Source organism: Crinia signifera, chromosome 6 (genome assembly GCF_055691185.1).
Source record: "Crinia signifera chromosome 6, ASM5569118v1, whole genome shotgun sequence".
Taxonomy (NCBI): domain Eukaryota; kingdom Metazoa; phylum Chordata; class Amphibia; order Anura; family Myobatrachidae; genus Crinia; species Crinia signifera.
In genome coordinates, this window is record NC_139222.1 from 30,113,342 (window position 1) to 30,132,789 (window position 19,448).

Below are 19,448 nucleotides of genomic sequence, written 5' to 3' on the forward strand. Positions count from 1 at the left end.
GGGCCAATATGGGCCATTTCTCATTGGGTATGGCCCCGTCATGTGTGTAAAAAATAATTGCCCACCCTTGTGGCCGCCACCCCCACGATTGACACGAACCCGAAGCGTGGCGAGCGCAGCGAGCCCGCGAGGGGCGGCGGTGCGCGTCTTCCGACCTTTTCATTCCCCTACTATCCACGTCGGCGTGGAGTTGAGAATAGATTAGTGTGGCGAGTGCAGCGAGCCACCGAGCCCGAAGCGTGGCGAGCGCAGCAAGCCCCGCGAGGGGACGCGGATACCTGTCAAGGCCGCGAGGGACGCCCCTCGCCAGCTTGACAGGTATCCGCGTCCGCTCGCCACGCTAATCTATTCTCAACTCCACGCCGACGTGGATAGTAGGGGAATGAAAAGGTCGGAGGACGCGCACCGCCGCCCCACGCGGGCTCGCTGCGCTCGCCAATCGTGGGGGTGGCGGCCACAATGGGGGGCCATTATTTTTTACACACATGACGGGGCCATACCCAATGAGAAATGGCCCATATTCGGCCTTTTCCCATTTTTTCCTATGTTAAATGGACTCAGTTTCAATGTTAAAATAATTTAACATTGAAGCCTATGGACAAATCGGGGGCATCGCGTCGGGCGCGCATAGGCTTCAATGTTAAAATATTTTAACATTGAAGCCTATGGGGAAATCGTGGGCATGGCGTCGGTCACGTTGTGTGCCTTCTTAAGGCACACGACCGACGCAATGTACCCGAGTTGTGCTTTTTTCAAAGGAAATCGCGGGCATCGCGGGCATTGTGTGCCTTAAAGTTAAGGCACACGATGCCCGCGATTGTGGCCGTGCTAGGAAACAAGTACCCAATTTTTTTTAGAAACTCATGTTGACCTTTTCCTGTGTTGACCTTTTTCATGCAGCCTTTTGGCTTGTGTCGACCTTTGTCCACGTTAACTTAAACCAGGTCGATCTTTATCATGTGTCCACCTTTTCACTGCCGACCTAATTACTGTCGACTTAATGATCCTCACCCCTGGTCACAGCGCCTATAAACTGTTATGTAGGAGAGGAGACAAGTCCCGAAAACTAAAGTATCCTAAATTCCCAAACGTTGTGCAAAAGAAGCAGCCTCTGTGTTTTCCTTCACATTCAGAGAGCGCACTCAGGGCAGGTAGCCAAGATGGCTCCCGAAGAGGCATAAGGAGGAGGGGCAGTGGTGGACCGAGGTCCAAACGGCGCGAGCAGGGGGCAGGCAGGTATGCCTGACCCCCACATCACACCTGGAACCACGGACAGCCAGTTAGGAGAAGCGTGGGGAGTCTGGGAGGGAGGGGTATACACAGCCAAGCCAGTGGGTGAGGCAGCATTTGGCACAGGCAGAGCCAGGACGCAGACCCCACCCACCCATCCCATTTAGTATTTCTAGGGTTCGGGACCCATAATGATTGTGCGATATGTACTGTACTGTTCAAAAATAATAATAAAGGAAAATAATAAAGGAAACAAGCAAATTAACTCGATCACGTATGAATACATTGTTGTACTGATTACAAGAGTGTATTTAGCGGCGGTCGGGTAACCGGCGTTAAAGGGAAATGGTTTTAATGTTATGCAATATTGTCACAGTTGAGTATTTTAAACATGTCGCAGGGCGGGAAGAAGCGGTGCGCAAGGCATCGGGACAGGAGGAGCCAGCTGAGGTTTACAGATTCACCCTCGATCGGGCCGCACGCCAGGCAAGGGGGTGATCGGCGGGGGCTGGCTCACAGGTAAGGGGTGCAGCCAAGGGCCTACAGCGCAGGTGGGGGGCACGCCCCGCGGTTTAAGTCAATACAGGTCATTGACCGGTTGCTTGCATTGCCCACTGTTCTCTGTCCCTACCCTGCAAAGGTAATTAAGGTGTGGTTAATAAACTATGGCCAATGATTCAATCCCACCCACTGGGTCTGAGCATTATTTCCGTTGGGGGTGGGAGTGAGGTTACAGGAGGGGCACAGCACACCGCCCTCTCCTCCTTAAGTCATACAGGTAGAGTCTGACAACAGGAATAATAGGCGCTACATGATAATGTATTTATAGCATTCCTCCCAACTGTCCCATTTACAGCGGTACGGTCCCGCTATTTGGAGCCTGCCCTGATGTCCCTCCCGTGGGTGACAGTTGGGGGAGGTGACCATGGCTGCTCTGCTTTGTGGAGCAGCCGGTGATTGCTGGATAGGTGCCGTGCGCAGCGAGGAGAGACGGGGCTGGGTACGCTGGCAAAGAGGATGGAAAACCCGGGGCCTCGATCCCCAGTCCCGCCCACATTGCACATAGCCCCACCCCTTTCCAGGGCCAGCTGCGTGCAGGTCCCACTGCTCTATTGTTAAAAGTTGGAAGGTATGTTGACTCCTGGCCATGTTTCTGCGCCGCAACCGCAAACATAAGAGGCTCATACAGCATGGCCATTGCTATACAGTCTGTTTGACACTTGTCAGGTTCTGAGGAGAACACATAGTACTGAGTGTGAGCATTGCATCTTATAGGAGGCATACAATGCACAGTTCCCCAAACTCATGTTTTAAGGATATCCATATTTGAGTCCAAACTGTTAAATCATATTGACTGAGGTTCTAATGAGGGCATATGTGCTCAAACAGGGATATCATTAAAACCTGGTAAGCTGCAATCTTGACAGCTTCCTGAGCCAACCAGAATCAGGCCAAGTGGGAGGCTGAGCCGGAGGGCAGGGTGCCATGTGCCCCCCGGGCCACTCTGCCATCTAGTGTACAGGAGACAGAAGGGAGTCGCGCTCCGCCGCTGGGAGAGAGACAGCTAGACGAGCAGATCCGTGGCTATTTCAAATATCGCGCGTGCTCGCAGTCCGGCAGCCAATCGGGAGTGGCAGCTCGTGATTGGCTGCCACTCTGCAATCTGGAAAAGAGATTTCAAATAGTGCCAAGGACCTGCTGGTCCGTCTAGATGGCTCTCTCACAGTGACGGTGTACATCTCCCTCCTGGTGTCTGATACACCAGCACCACAACACGTTCTGCCCTGCTCCGGCTGCCTGCCGATGTCTGAGACGGTCAATAAACTCCCCCTTGGCAATGAGAATTTGCGCCCACCCGTGGCATCAAGCAGGAAACCCCTTTCAATTAACATATAGGTAAGTGGCACTTAAATGATATAATATTTAATAGCCATTATGGTGTGGTATACTATAATGGGTGTGTGACATGTAATAGGCATTACAGTGTGTGGTATATGTAATGGGCATTATGGTGTTTTGGATAAAGTAATGCGCATTACAGTGTGTGGCATAATGTGTAATGGGCATTATGGTATGTCGCATAATGTGTAATGGGTATTATGGCATGTGGTATACTATAATGGGTGTGTGACATGTAATAGGCATTATGGTGTAAGTTTTGGGCTCGACAGGGATCCCTCCCAGAAAGCCCCGTGGCTGCCTGGGTCTCTGCGCAGGGGGACTTCCAGGTAAGACACCCGGAAATCAAGGCAGCACTGGGGATCGCAAAGAGCGGCTCTTATCGGGAGAGCTGCCCTTTGTGTTACTTATCGCATATATCAGTACATATGCGAAGAGCATTGTGACGATGGGCAGTGCTGCTTGGTACATTCCGCCCTCTATTACTCCAGGGCACCTGCTTGTGTTTGCCCCCCAAGCTAAAAGTTGGCAGCTAGCCAGCTCCTGATCAGGCCCATTGTGTGGGATGGTATTTAGGCATCACAATCCAATAAGTCCATGGTTTACCTATAAATGGTTACTTATGGTGGGTACGCAGGATCTCCTCTTCCCGACATTCCTGCATCGGTGACGCCAGCAATCCCAGCAAGCACCACTGCTCCCACAGTTCATGGCTCACTGTCTGAGCCCCCACAGACGAGATTCCGACGTCGGGCTAATGACGGTCGTAATCCCGACGGCCGGTGCGTTATTCCAGTGGTTCTCAAACTCAGTCCTCAGGACCCCACACAGTTCACATTTTTCAGGTCACCCGGCGGGTGCACTCGTTACTCACCGACACATTTTAAAAGATCTACAGGTGGAGTTAATTATTTCACTTGTGATTCTGTGAGGAGACCTGGAAAACGTGCGGGGTCCTGAGGACCGACTTTGAGAACCTGTGTGTTATTCAATACCCATGTAGGTGTAGCCTATTTCCACTCAGAAACCACACGTAACAAAAGCAGATAATTACATGATTAAATTCAAACGATACATTTCCATAAGAGATGCTCTCTCCACATTTACCAAATGTAACGGTACATTAGACCAAGGCATTTGTGTCATGGCCACATCCAGTCAATAAATAAACCCCATCTGCTCAGAAGAATAACATATGAATAATGTTAAGGATCAACAATGAGATCTCAGTGTGCCCAGGTTCTGCGCTTCTGTTCCTCAGCTAGGCAATGTCCCTTTGCCGCTGTGAACTCTCTGATGTATGTGTGGTGTCCCAAGACTGTTTATTACCCACCTGCCCATTTGGACGCTAGGGGGTTAATGTTCCCCGGGATTTCGCGCCTCTGTGAAGACTGACAGGGGTATGCGGTCAGGGGATTGGACGCAGGGTAAGAGGAAGGGGGGCGGAGTTCCGGCTGACGTCAGAGGAGAAGCGAGGAAGGAGAACGGCGTGCGGCGTGTATGCTGGAGGGAGAGAAGTACGCGCCTGTGACCGGAGGAGAGCGAGGACGAAGCGCCGACCGCCGACTGACCCCCGCTAATTGCCGAAGAGAGGAGAAGGGAAGGAGAAGCCGGACGTCGCGTCATCCGGACCGAGAGAAGCTGCGGCAGGAGTCAAAGGCGTGGGGAGGCAGCGAGGACCCCAGCACGAGGCAGACCAGAGCAGGTGCGGCGCATCTGAGTGTGGCAACGCTGCGATAGCAGCGCCCACACTAGAGTGCCCCTGCAGAAGAGACAGAGAGCCGGATCAACCTGACTGGCAGACGGAGCACGAGTCGAGACGGGCAGGAGCCTGCACCTTGCTGCGGTAAACAGGTACCCTCTCCTTGCAGTCCCAAGACCCACTCCCTGTCACCAACGCAGACCCCTGCCACCAGACCCAGACCACTACCACCCACAGATATATGGGACAGCCCCAGCTGGGACCCCTACCCGCACTCCCTGCCACCAACATAAGCTGAGCAAAACGGAGGAGAGACAAAGCTCCGTCAACCCTGCGGAGCTGTGCATACTGACTGGCTCACTCCCTTGTGCCCCTGCCGCCCCCGGGAGCTCTTCCAGCACCCCCCTCACACTGGGAAATAGCCCACCTACCTGGAACTACCGTTGGGAGAACTTCCTAAGTTAAGAACCCCATTTGCAGGCGGTTGAGTACACCTTTGGGGGAAAACACCGCCATCTTGTGGATTTATTGGGGCATTACCCTTCCATTATCCAGTGTGGCCGGAATTATTACAGACATTGGACCTCTTAATAGAACTGATCTTTCCAGACCCCTGTGCACAGGTTGGGTAGGACTGAGCTCCATGCAAGGTGACGTCACCACTGTTATTTAGTTGTACAGAGTACACTGGTTGTCTCATTTCTCATTGCTATTCTAATTGTTAATAGTGCCGCATTGTATACAGTTAAATTTGTGTGTGTGTTTAAAGGTATGACTCCAGTACCGACGGTACCGTGCCGACTGTCCTGATCCAGTAGTAATATTAAAAGTGGGGGTGTTTGACCCCGAGTGTCGCCACGGTACTTGGGGCACGTGGAATCCGTAGGCCTACGCGGGCAGGTGCGTAACCCGGTTGGGTCATTTGTTGTAGATGTTAGTAAGTTGACCGGTTCATTGACTGTCTTTGGCCCGAGTACCGGCGCCCGATTAGCCTCTGGTATAGAACTCATGGTCAAAGTATATGTGCCTAAGTATTGTTAACGATTGATGTACCATCACTCCCTAGTACTGCTGCGCAGCGAGGGTCAGTGGGCATCGGTCACTGTTGTTTATCAATAAATTTGAGTTGCATCGCAGAACGCTGTCCCCTTTCATTGAAGAGTTCCTCTCCCGTCCACCGGAAGATAGAACAACGGACCAACCAGAGTCGTCCCTGAGACAGTAAGGTAAGGGAGATCCGTTCCCTTTGTGCCCCGGCCACCACAAATCTTTTGGCGTCAGCGAACAGGATCCGCGTGCACTAGGAGAGGGACACATCTGTGAAAATGGAGCAGCAACAAGGCGGAGGAGCGCCGCAGCAGGCGAATCCGCAAAATCAAGAACAGCAGGACGCTGAAGATGCAACTCCGGCTGCGGCTATAACCATGCCGTACTACTTCGGGGCCCCGTGGCTCCCGACCTATAGCGGAGATGACGACCAACCACAAAAGACCCCATTCGCAGAGTTTAGAAACAATATAGAATCCACATACCGGATGTACAAACCGAGTGAACAGCAGAAGGTGGAGATCCTGATGGGGCAGCTGAAGGGATCGGCGCGCAGAGAAGTGGCCTCATGGCCAATGGAGGATAGAAAAAATGCGACAGACATGCTGAAGAAGATCTTTACCACGTTCGAGACAAAGACCATCCCCGAACTAAAGATGAAACTGTACACGCGCAAACAACGGCCAAATGAGACGCTGCGGGACTACGCTCTGAGTCTACAGGAGATGCTAAAGGCCATTATAGCGGTGGACCCGGAAGAGGTACGAAATGCAGAAGAGGCCCTAACAGTCCAATTCGTCGAAGGGGTGGCCCAAGAAAATGTCAGGATCCAACTGCGGCTGCTGAGGGCACAGATGCCGGGCAAGACCTTCCGGGACTTCAAGACGGCCGCTCTCGCCATCGTCGGTAACCCCAAAAACAAGGAAGAAGGCTACCCAGAGCTGATCGGCTTTAACGAAGGAGCGAGCTCAGCCGGAGCTACGACCAGTAGTACCGACAGGGCCAAATGGACCTCAGACCTGGCAGTACAGGGCGGCCAACAACCAGACAGAGACGCGATGCAAACACTCCAAAAACAAATGGAGGAACTCACCGTCGGAATGGCGGAAATGCAGAGAGAGATGCGCCGAATGGCGAGTTCACCAGCACCGAGCTACACCGAGCCGAGGTGGAGGGCCGAACGGCAAAGGCCAGCCCGAAGCAGGTGGGAACCGCCCCGCGAATACGGACGGCGGTCATCCGACCAATTTGACGGCCAAGGGCGCCCCATATGCCGCCGATGCCAGGAAGTCGGGCACGTGGAAAGGAATTGCGAACAGGAGGAACGTTTAAACTCCAACACCCCGAGGTCGAGGGCCGGACCTCGGGGCGAGTACCGAGAGTAGAACAAGACCCAAATCAGTGGCGGCCAAAATTCATCGGACAATGTCCCATCTTGCCAGTGGTCGTCGAGGGAATAGAGATCCCAGCAATGCTGGACACCGGCTCCCAGATCACCACGATCCAGCTTTCAACCCTTCGACAGCACTGGGACGAAGAGCGGGTGATCTTGCCGCCCCCATCATGGTTGCAGTTAATAGCCAGCAACGGCCTCACCATACCATGCGTAGGCTACTGGGAAGCTGACATCAGAATTGGAGACACGCTGCTACCCAAACAGGGGTGCCTGGTCACTGACGTGGAGGGGGACCAGTTCGCCCCCGTCATACTAGGGATGAATGTGTTGCACCAGTGTCCCGACGAATTAGTGACCACTTTGAAGGCCAAGCTGACGAGGGGCGCGACGGCCGGGGACCAAGCCCTGCAGAAAACCATCAAAGTACTACAGGGGCACCAACGGTTTGTACCCAAGACGGGCGAGGTCGGAAAAGTCCGGTTAACGGATGGGAAGCCGGTGAAGCTCCAACCAAACTCCGAGACAATCCTATGGGGCAAGGCCCGATGCGGACCCAATGGCGGCGATTACGATGCGCTAGTCGAAGCAGGACTGGTTCCGGCGCGGTACGACGTCGTCGTGGCAAGCGCCCTGGTAACCGTCAGGGGTGGCCGTGTCCCCGTGAGAGTACTGAACCCCCACAGCCGGGTAGTGAAAGTGTACCGCAACCAACCCATAGCAACACTGAGGTGGACCACGTTCCAAGATGTCGTGCCCCCACCGTCCGTGGGACAACAGAACAGTGTGAACGCTGGTCCAGAACAGCCACTCGCTTGGTGGAGGGACCTCCAAGTCGGGGACGAGAACACGCCGCTGACAGAAAAGGAAGGAGTCATGGAAGTGGTGCGAGAGCACGCCGCCGCTTTTAGCAAACACCCGACTGATATCGGAGTTGTGAGGGATATCCGCCACCACATTCCGACAGGCGGGGCGCACCCCGTGAAGGAGCGACACCGACCAGTGGCACCAGCCCTCTACCAACCGGTCCGCCAGATGCTAGAGGAAATGAAGTCCAGTGGCGTGATCCAGGAAAGCCACAGCCCCTGGGCGGCCCCGATGGTCCTAGTCCGCAAGAAAGACGGACAGTTGCGCTTTTGCGTGGACTACAGGAGACTCAACAGCGTCACCCACAAGGACGCCTACCCACTCCCCCGGATAGAGGAGTCCCTGGCGGCCCTCAAGGCCGCTAGGTACTTCTCCACCTTGGACCTGACCAGCGGATACTGGCAGTCAGAGTCGCGGAAGAGGACAGAGAGAAGACGGCCTTTGTGACCCCCATGGGCCTTTACGAGTTTAACCGGATGCCGTTTGGCCTATGCAATGCTCCGGCCACCTTCCAACGGGTGATGGAGCATTGCCTGGGCCATATGAACTTCGAGATCGTACTGCTGTACCTAGACGACATCATTATCTTCTCGGAGTCCTACAACGAGCATCTCCAACATCTGGGAAAAGTCTTCCAACAGTTGACCAAGTATGGGCTCAAGCTCAAACCGGAGAAATGCCATCTCCTGAAGCCGGAAGTCAGATACCTGGGCCATGTCGTCAACGCCGAGGGGGTCGCACCCGATCCGGAAAAGACCAGAGTAGTGCTGGAATGGCCCGTACCCCAGACGGTGAAAGATATCCGGCGCTTCCTGGGGTTTGTGGGCTACTACAGGCGCTTCGTCCAAGGCTTTGCGAAGTTAGCCAGCCCCCTTGCTGAGTTACTCCGCGGAATTCCGAAGGAAGGGTACCATAAGAAGACCCCAATCGAATGGACAGAAGCCCGTCAGCAAGCCTTCGACAGCCTCAAGAGGGCCCTCGTCACTGCCCCACTGTTGGCATACCCTGACTACAGTCTCCCTTTCCGGCTCTACACCGACGCCAGCAAGCAGGGGCTAGGCGCGGTCCTGGCCCAGAAGCAAGGGGGCCAAGAGAGGGTCATCGCCTACGCCAGTCGCAGCCTCCGACCCACCGAACGGAACGACGCTAACTATAGCGCCTTTAAGCTGGAGTTCCTGGCGCTGGTGTGGGCGGTGACTGAAAAATTCCGAGACTACCTGGCAGTTACCCCGTTTGTGGCCGTCACCGACTGTAACCCTCTAGCACATCAAGCAACAGCCCGCCTTGGCGCTCTGGAGCAGAGGTGGGCCTCGCGGTTGGCGAACTACAACTACCAGATTGAGTACAGAAGCGGTCGCAGTAACGCCAACGCTGACGCCCTGTCCCGCCTTCCAAACCCAGAACAGGAAGAAGAAGAGACAGATCCGAGAGAGGCGGTGGAGCTGCCGCACTTCACCGCACCGCCGCCGAAAACTAGTCGACAGCACGCAAATAGGGCCACCGTCGAGCAGGCCGTAAGTGGCGACGGAGAAGACTGGGTGAAGTGGCAACGGGAGTGCCCACACATTCAACGGGTCAAACGCTACTTAGTAGACCAGTATGAACCTTCACCGTCAGAGAGGGATGAAGCTCCTGTCGAGTTCCTACAGTTGTGGCGTCAGCGGGACCGAATGGTAGTGCGAGACGGGCTAGTGTACCGCGGGTGGATCGACCCGAGGACCCACCTAGCCCGAGAACAGCTCCTACTGCCCAGAGCCGCAATCGACACAGTTTTGCGAGCTTACCACGATGAATCTGGGCACTTCGGGAACAAGAAGACAGAAGCCACCCTGCGGAGTCGGTTTCACTGGCACAATCTACGTCAGGATGTCGAGAAGTGGTGTAAGACCTGCCTGGTTTGCGCGACCCGAAGGCCAGCTACCGCTAACGAAAAAGCACCACTCCACCCAATCTGCACCAGTAGGCCCTTGGAACTAGTGTCACTCGACCATGTGAAGATGGAGCCCAGCCCAATGGGATACACCTACGCCCTCACTATAGTGGACCACTATACCAAGTTTGCAGTGGCGGTGCCAGTGAAGGACCTGACAGCCCGTACCACGGCCGAGATATTCTGGAGAGTGTTCGTTCGACCCTACGGGTTCCCACAGAAAGTCCTGTCCGATCAAGGCCCTGCCTTCGAATCCCAACTCTTCAAGGAACTCTGCGCCTACTACGGGTGCAATAAACTGCACACCACCCCCTATCACCCCCAGGGGAACGGCGCCTGCGAACGCCTGAACCAGACACTCCTCCACATGCTCCGTGCGCTGTCCCCGAGTCAGCGATCCGAATGGCCTAGACTGTTGGCCGAATTGACCTTCCTCTACAATAATACCTGTCACACTTCGACGGGGTATACGCCCTATTACCTGCTCTTCGGGAGAGCCGGGAAGCTGCCAGCCGATATGCAGCTCGATCTCCCAACCCCAGAACCTCGACTGTCTCCGCAGTCCTCCTGGATGAACGAACACCAAGACCGGATGAGGGAGGCCAACCAAGTTGTCCAACAGCGCAGGGGAGCTGTGCATGAGCGCCAACAGAAAGACTATGACCGGAACGCTCAAGCCTGCAGACTGCCGGCGGGCAGCTTCGTCCTCAAGAAGAATAATCGACCCAGGAGCAAGCTGGATCACAAGTGGGAATCCGACCCATATATGGTGATAACAGAACCAGTGTCCACCATGGCCGTGTACCAAATTGCGAAGTTAGATGGCTCCCGTTCGCACTGGGTGCACCGAAACCAGCTCAAGCTCCACCCAAAACCGAACCAAGCATCAGAATCCACATCCAAGGATGATTGGGGTGAAGAGCCAGATGGTGAAGCCGCCCTCTTGCCCTTGTTGCCCACTGACCCGCTGGAACTGTTGATGGCGGCCAGCTGGCCCACTACGCCGCAGCCACAGCGGGCCCGATCTAGGCCACCCGTTGAACTGCCCCCGCCTCGCGCAGCTGCGGAGGTGGCCCCCGAGTCTGAGCTAAGGCGCTCCGAAAGGAGTACTCGGGGTACACTTCCCCGGCGGTACCAAGATTAGATATCTGTTCATAACTTGTAATATATGTATATGTTGTGCCTGTGAAGTGTTGCCGTAGTCACCGCAGAGACCGAAATTGAAAAAAAGAGGGGACAATTATTCGCCTCGTTGCGATGCGCGGGGACACGCATCCGTAAAAGTGGGGGTGAATGTGGTGTCCCAAGACTGTTTATTACCCACCTGCCCATTTGGACGCTAGGGGGTTAATGTTCCCCGGGATTTCGCGCCTCTGTGAAGACTGACAGGGGTATGCGGTCAGGGGATTGGACGCAGGGTAAGAGGAAGGGGGGCGGAGTTCCGGCTGACGTCAGAGGAGAAGCGAGGAAGGAGAACGGCGTGCGGCGTGTATGCTGGAGGGAGAGAAGTACGCGCCTGTGACCGGAGGAGAGCGAGGACGAAGCGCCGACCGCCGACTGACCCCCGCTAATTGCCGAAGAGAGGAGAAGGGAAGGAGAAGCCGGACGTCGCGTCATCCGGACCGAGAGAAGCTGCGGCAGGAGTCAAAGGCGTGGGGAGGCAGCGAGGACCCCAGCACGAGGCAGACCAGAGCAGGTGCGGCGCATCTGAGTGTGGCAACGCTGCGATAGCAGCGCCCACACTAGAGTGCCCCTGCAGAAGAGACAGAGAGCCGGATCAACCTGACTGGCAGACGGAGCACGAGTCGAGACGGGCAGGAGCCTGCACCTTGCTGCGGTAAACAGGTACCCTCTCCTTGCAGTCCCAAGACCCACTCCCTGTCACCAACGCAGACCCCTGCCACCAGACCCAGACCACTACCACCCACAGATATATGGGACAGCCCCAGCTGGGACCCCTACCCGCACTCCCTGCCACCAACATAAGCTGAGCAAAACGGAGGAGAGACAAAGCTCCGTCAACCCTGCGGAGCTGTGCATACTGACTGGCTCACTCCCTTGTGCCCCTGCCGCCCCCGGGAGCTCTTCCAGCACCCCCCTCACACTGGGAAATAGCCCACCTACCTGGAACTACCGTTGGGAGAACTTCCTAAGTTAAGAACCCCATTTGCAGGCGGTTGAGTACACCTTTGGGGGAAAACACCGCCATCTTGTGGATTTATTGGGGCATTACCCTTCCATTATCCAGTGTGGCCGGAATTATTACAGACATTGGACCTCTTAATAGAACTGATCTTTCCAGACCCCTGTGCACAGGTTGGGTAGGACTGAGCTCCATGCAAGGTGACGTCACCACTGTTATTTAGTTGTACAGAGTACACTGGTTGTCTCATTTCTCATTGCTATTCTAATTGTTAATAGTGCCGCATTGTATACAGTTAAATTTGTGTGTGTGTTTAAAGGTATGACTCCAGTACCGACGGTACCGTGCCGACTGTCCTGATCCAGTAGTAATATTAAAAGTGGGGGTGTTTGACCCCGAGTGTCGCCACGGTACTTGGGGCACGTGGAATCCGTAGGCCTACGCGGGCAGGTGCGTAACCCGGTTGGGTCATTTGTTGTAGATGTTAGTAAGTTGACCGGTTCATTGACTGTCTTTGGCCCGAGTACCGGCGCCCGATTAGCCTCTGGTATAGAACTCATGGTCAAAGTATATGTGCCTAAGTATTGTTAACGATTGATGTACCATCACTCCCTAGTACTGCTGCGCAGCGAGGGTCAGTGGGCATCGGTCACTGTTGTTTATCAATAAATTTGAGTTGCATCGCAGAACGCTGTCCCCTTTCATTGAAGAGTTCCTCTCCCGTCCACCGGGAGATAGAACAACGGACCAACCAGAGTCATCCCTGAGACAGTAAGGTAAGGGAGATCCGTTCCCTTTGTGCCCCGGCCACCACATATGACCAGACTTGACTTGAGCTGAAAATGGTCCCCACAGTCGGGGCAGTCATACCGCCTCCTGCCCCTGTGAATTCTCCTGTGGGTGACCAGAAGCGACTGTCTGATAAAGTTCTCCCCGCATTCCGGGCAGGAAAATGGTTCCTTTTCGGCGTGGGACTTCTGATGCGCGAGGACACTTTCTTTCTGCACAAAAAGCTTTCCGCATTCAGTACATTTACACGGATTTTTATTGGTGCGAAATCTCTTGTGGCAGACCGTCTCTGGCGACTTTTTGCTCAAATGAGTTTTCCAGTGAAGGGCGAGAGAGGATTTATCCCTGAAGAAAACCCCACAGAACGTACAGGAAAATGCCGCCCAACGCATTCTACACTTAGCGGTCGGGAACTTCTGACCCGCAGCAAATTTTATGGCATTGCCCGAAGTGTTATCGTCTTTCTGAAAGGCCGCGATCTGCTTTGGCGTATCGTCTTCAGTTGCCCCCCGATCGGGACAGATTTCTGTATTAACGTCAGCTGCAAGACAGAAATGTTTGCACTGTAACAGATGAAACATACTTAGAATATGTTCAGATAATGGCTCTAGCTGGTTCTTTTATCGAAAATAATAATAAAAAAAACACATCTAAAAATGATAAATGCCAAAAATCTGATTAGCACTTATACGCTATGTCACGCCAGTGAGTATGGTGTATCTGTTACCTAGAAGACTGCAAATTAGTCGCCCATCCATGTTTTGTTTTTTTTCAAACCTTAATAAAACCCAAACAAATATAAAAATCAGTCCTCTTCTGGTAGATTTGGGATTTCTTTCTTCTCCAAGAATAATCACTTATGTCTCCCCTCGGTCGGCGTATAGGAAGAGAAAAAAGGGAAACATACACAAAAACCAATGTGTGAACCTGTTTCAACCAGGAAATTTTTATAATGTTTTTTTTTCCTTTCAAAAGTGGGTTCACATTAACTCGTACCCCAACTCACTCGTAAAACCAGCTTTATACACTTATAACGGTATCTTTGGGGTTGGGTAGCGTACCCATACTCACGGTGAAGTCGACAGTGGAACACATAAAAAGGTATCTTTCTCCAATGGTTTTGAAGTAAAAAGGATTTTTAATTAGACAATAAAAGATAATAAAATCCAGGATGCGGGCAGTGTCAATTTCAGAGGCAACACCAAGGTATCCAAGGGTCCGGACCTGGAACCTGTGTGAGCTTCCAATCTTACACTCACCTACTTCTCTGGAGGTAATAACACTAGTCCAGGGACAACATGTTTCGAGACGTAGGTCTCTTCCTCAGGCTCCTGGCTAGTGTGTTTCTCCTCTTCCATTTTTATACCATCTCAGTACAGAACTTCCTGTTCCGGCTCTCTGTGACCGGAAGTGGCTTCTCCGTGTCTTTTTTATTTTTCTGTTCTTCCCCGTTTACTTTATAATATTGAGGCCGTCTTTCCTAGGTCTTCATCTTATATAGGTCTCTGACCTATATAAAAGACGAAGATTCACACAGGTTCCAGGTCCGGACCCTTGGATACCTTGGTGTTGCCTCCAAAATTGACACTGCCCGCATCCTGGATTTTATTATCTTTTATTATCGAATTAAAAATCCTTTTTACTTCAAAGCCATTGGAGAAAGATACCTTTTTATGTGTTCCACTGTCGACTTCACCGTGAGTATGGGTACGCTACCCAACCCCAAAGATACCGTTATAAGTGTATAAAGCTGGTTTTCTGAGTGAGTTGGGGTACGCTTTAATGTGAACCCACTTTTGAAAGGAAAAAAAAGCATTATAAAAATGTCCTGGTTGAAACAGGTTCACACATTGTTTTTTGTGTATGTTTCCCTTTTTTCTCATCCTATACGCCGACCGAGGGGAGACATAAGTGATTATTCTTGGAGAAGAAAGAAATCCCAAATCTACCAGAAGAGGACTGATTTTTATATTTGTTTGGGTTTTATTAAGGTTTGGAAAAAAAAAAATTTGATGGCAAGCTGGAATTATGCCACTGGATGTTTGGGAGGAGCAGTATCCACCAGACACAATGTGGAAAGGGAATCCTGGGGGGGGGAGCAAGGTGGGACCGTGGGTGATAATACACCTGGAGCAAGAGGGTCCAAAACGGGGTGAAAGGGTCCACACTGGTGATCCTGGAGGTGAAGATCGGCAGTCCACTGACGCGTTTCACTGCCAACTGCAGCTTTATCAAAGGACTCCTTTGTCCTTTTCTGTAGTTGGCAGTGAAACGCGTCAGTGTTTGGAACCACTGAGCTAGATAATGCACAACATTTTTTTTATGTCACCCCTAGGAAAAAAAATATTTATTGATACATTTGGGAAATTGGGCCTTCCCTGTGCTGATTGGGAAGGTGCAGGCTTCCCCTTTGGGCTGCACAGACATAGCGGTCAGTATAACATGCTAGGATGGCCGGGAAATGTATTGATGATTACTAGCTACTTCATGGAGGTGATATATCTATGCACAGCGCTCCATGCAGAAGTGTAACTTAGTGGGCGCGTCGAAATGCCTCCGCTCAGCGCTCTGTCTGCAGTTCACCCTAGAGCAAACACTAATAGATAATGGTATGCACTGCAATATGACAGAGTATTAGACCAGTGACTCTACACAGTATTAGAGGATTACTCACCTTGGTTGATGTCTACAGGGACGACTTCTTCCTTAGCTTTCACACTTATCTCTGCCTCCTCAGGTTCAGATTTAATGTGAACATTCTGAGCTCCAGCGCTGCCGTCCTATACAACGTACATAGAACATAGTAGTTTAGATCAGAGTCGGCTCTAGGCATAGGCAAACTAGGCTGCTCAGATTGAACAGTGCTGCTCTTATACAGCAGAGCTGAGCCGGTGGGAAGCAGTCAGCGATGGCCACAATAAACATGCCTGACATAGGGGGAACCAGAGACTTCTTACTTCCCAAATATGGCCGCTGTTCCTGAAGAGAGCTGCTGTGCTTGCCTAGCTGCAGAAGCTTCTCCTCCCATGGGCCTCTGCTGAGTTAGTCTGATTCCGGCAGGCTACCCAGAATGCATTAAGACAATTACAGAACTTAGCCAATATTAATAAGTTAGCTAATACTGCCCTGCTCAGTGCAGCATGGCCCCCGCTCCCCCCCACCCCACCCTGTCATCCCTTCCTCCCTACTGATTTTGCAGTACTTGTGTATTATCACGGCGCCCAGTTTTGCTACGTACGTAGACAAATCACATCGAATGGAGCATTTAAGGGTCATGCGATGCGATGTGATTTTTTACTGTAATTTATTCACTGCTCTCTCAGACCTGGGGCATCGCATGTCCCGCAAAATCGCATGCGATTTTACAGGGTGTGTGATGCCATGACATTAGGTATACCATAATATTGTATGACATACAATGATGTTTGAGCCCCCCCCCACTATCCACGCCACCCCGAACCGTGGCGAGCGCAGCGAGCCCTGCGAGGGGCGGGGGAACGCGTCCTCTAACCTTTTCATTCCCTCACTATCGGACGCGGATTACTTTACATGTATTCCGTGTCCCCTCACGGGGCTCGCTGCGCTTGCCACGCTTCGGGCTCGGTGGCTCGCTCCGCTCGCCACACTATATAAAAGGTCGACTCCGTGCAGACGTGGATAGTGGGGGAATGAAAACATGCGATTTTGCGGGAGGTGCGATGCGATCCCCCGGGGCTGAGAGAGCAGTGAATAAATTACATAGGGAAATTACATAGGGAAATCGCATCGCATGTCCCTTAAAATGGCCCATGTGATGCAATGCGATTTAGCTAAGCAAATAGCTAGTGGGCGCCTTGGTAATACACAAGTACCGATTTTGCTATATAGTAAATGTCAATAGCCAAAATGGCATCGCAGTTACACTTTGTTGCTCCGATTAATTAGTCTAGTCCTATTCATTTAACAGTAGGTACAAATAAAAAGAATGGATAGAAAACAGAGTCACTTTTGAATAGCAAAAGGTCGTTATAAATAATAACATAAGCCAAACAAACCAGGCCAAGAAATGAGGACGATGCTAAAATGGGATTATAGTATACCGTCAATTGTTATCATCTGTATCATAACCACTAGATCTTAAGGTGTGTACACACAGGTCAATATGATTGCTGGCAATATATTGCTCAGTGTCCCGTTTTCATCTGCGACCAGAGATGGTCGCTGATGAAAATGACACACTGCTGGGAGAAGAGGCAGGGGAAGTCGCTGGTTGGAGGAGCAAGCTCCTCCGACCAGCGACCATTAGGGGGCTGAAAATGGGAGCGCGCACCCGTGCTCACTCCAATCGCTGGCAATATGGTCGCTCGGTTACCATATTGCCAGCGATAAGTGTACCGTGTGTACACAGCTTTATTATATTGCTTGATCGTAATATTTTTGCTTTGTATTAATATTTTTCCTGTCAATAAAAAAACGTTTCGAAAAAAAAAAGAAAGAAATGAGGACGATGTTGTTTTCCCAAGTATCCACAAAATATAGAGCCGTTAGGAGCAAACGACTTAAGGCCCCATACACCAATGCAGGGGTTCTCAAACTCGATCCTCAGGACCCCACACAGTTCACATTTTCCAGGTCACCCGGCAGGTGCGTTCATTATTCATTGACACATTTTAAAAGATCCACAGTTGGAGCTAATTATTTCACTTGTGATTCTGTGAGGAGACCTGGAAAACATGCACTGCGTGGGGTGCTGAGGACCGACTTTGAGAACCTGCGTATTAATGCGACTTCTCTGAGGGGAGAAGTTGGATAACGATCTCTGCTGAACTCATCGGCAGCTTCCCAGGTTACAGGATAAATAATACAATAAAACCGTATGCAGTCGTTTTTTGTATACGATGTATCGTATGCAATCCCAGCCAAGGCTGCCAGATGTGATACATCTATAGTGCATTCTCTGAAATCTCCAGCTCTGAGGCGCATGGAACTGCACATCGAATCGAAGGTAAAATACATGCGATTTGACACTTCTCATACAATTTCTCAGTCCGATATGTCGGAATCGGATGAAAAGGGCCCAAATCGCACTCGTTTATGGGCACCTGTAGAGATGAGGAGGTATATATATGACTATCCTCTCCCCTGCTTAGCATCCACATGATACCCATTGGAACAATTGGTGTGCATCTCATTAGCAGGTATACGATTCATGCCATGCATCTGTAGGTTGACATTAATACTGTTTTCAGACTGCAAATGGTGGGTCGCACCCGGGATTAGGACACAGGTCCCCTCCCCAGAGCGACACGGCATATGCGGTCTGAAAGCTCCGACACAGACCCGGCTTATTGCTGTGTCAGTGATGTCACACGGGGCGGAGCTGAGCGGTGGCACGTCATGGGGGGCTTGGGAGGAGGCAGCAATTGGAGCTGACAGTGCTGCCTCGTCCATACTGTGAACGGGACCCGGGTCGCTTCACCCAGGCACCCGATCAGACTGCACTTGACACGGGTCAAAGCTGTGTTCAACCCTGGTCATTACCAGGGTTGAACTCCCGTATTGCTCGACCCAAGGTGGCCCTTGCAGACCGCACCAGGTTCAAATTGTCAACATGACAATGGTCGACACATTTTGGGGGATTTATTTTAACCCTTTCATCCTATACCACCCACTATGGACTATGACTGGGAATAGTAAGTTTGCTAGTCATGCACGGGGTTATGGGGCACCAATCAGGGTCACACATGGTTAAGCACATTAACACCAAAATAACTTGTGTCAGCATTTTGCTTGTGTCAACCTTTTTAACGTTCTATCTTTTCCACGGCTCCCTAATGACCATGTCAACCTAGTGACTGTTGACATACTCATGGTCGACTTGAGCCACACCCCCTGCCTATGCACAGTACACAGTATTTGTACTATAATCACATAGATAGTAGCACCACTAGCAACAGTATGGGACCATTAACCCGAGACCCAGGGTGACACTGTGGATACACCCCCTCCCCAGCTCTGTAATATAGTCTGTATGCCCATCACCAATGTCTCCCGCTCTTTCCAAACCCCGGCCGCCCCCATATCTCACCCTGTGCTGCCTCTGGCTAGAGCTCTATGGGACCACACACAGCCAGGTAATACCCGGACGCTGTGCTCCCCATCACGGCAGCAGCAACCCTGCACATGCGCTGGAGGGGGCCGCTTGAAGAAGACTACACTTCCCATGAGCCTCCTGTCCACGGCCCCGCCTCGTTCAGTCGCTTCCACTACAGTCCAACCAATGCCTCCATCATAGCAGCCGGCGGAGTGCTCATGTACGGGGAGCAGCAGTGAGAACGATGCATTGTGTGCCAGGTGTAGTTCCAGCAGCCGCCAATAGGTGGCGCAGCACAGTGTGAATGACGTCACTGCATTGTAGCTTCAAGACACACGGAGAGTCCTTCTATAACTGGCTGGTACAGTGGCGTGT

General features: G+C 52.1%; 1 protein-coding gene across 2 annotated transcripts in view; it reads right to left on the bottom strand.

Annotated features, from left to right (window-relative positions):
* Positions 1-4,171: 4,171 nt before the first annotated feature.
* LOC146010203 (uncharacterized) overlaps positions 4,172-19,448 on the bottom strand; it is a 38,791-nt gene continuing 23,514 nt past the window's right edge. The window contains exons 5-6 of one of the 2 annotated variants that reach the window (XM_083151219.1): positions 15,675-15,780; positions 4,172-13,541 (exon numbers count right to left, since the gene is read on the bottom strand). In XM_083151219.1, coding sequence (XP_083007345.1) covers positions 12,913-13,541; positions 15,675-15,780 — 735 coding nt within the window. In that variant the 3' untranslated portion in view covers positions 4,172-12,912. Of the gene's footprint in view, positions 13,564-15,674; positions 15,781-19,448 lie in introns of both variants that reach the window. The other variant, XM_083151220.1, reaches the window with a different exon arrangement.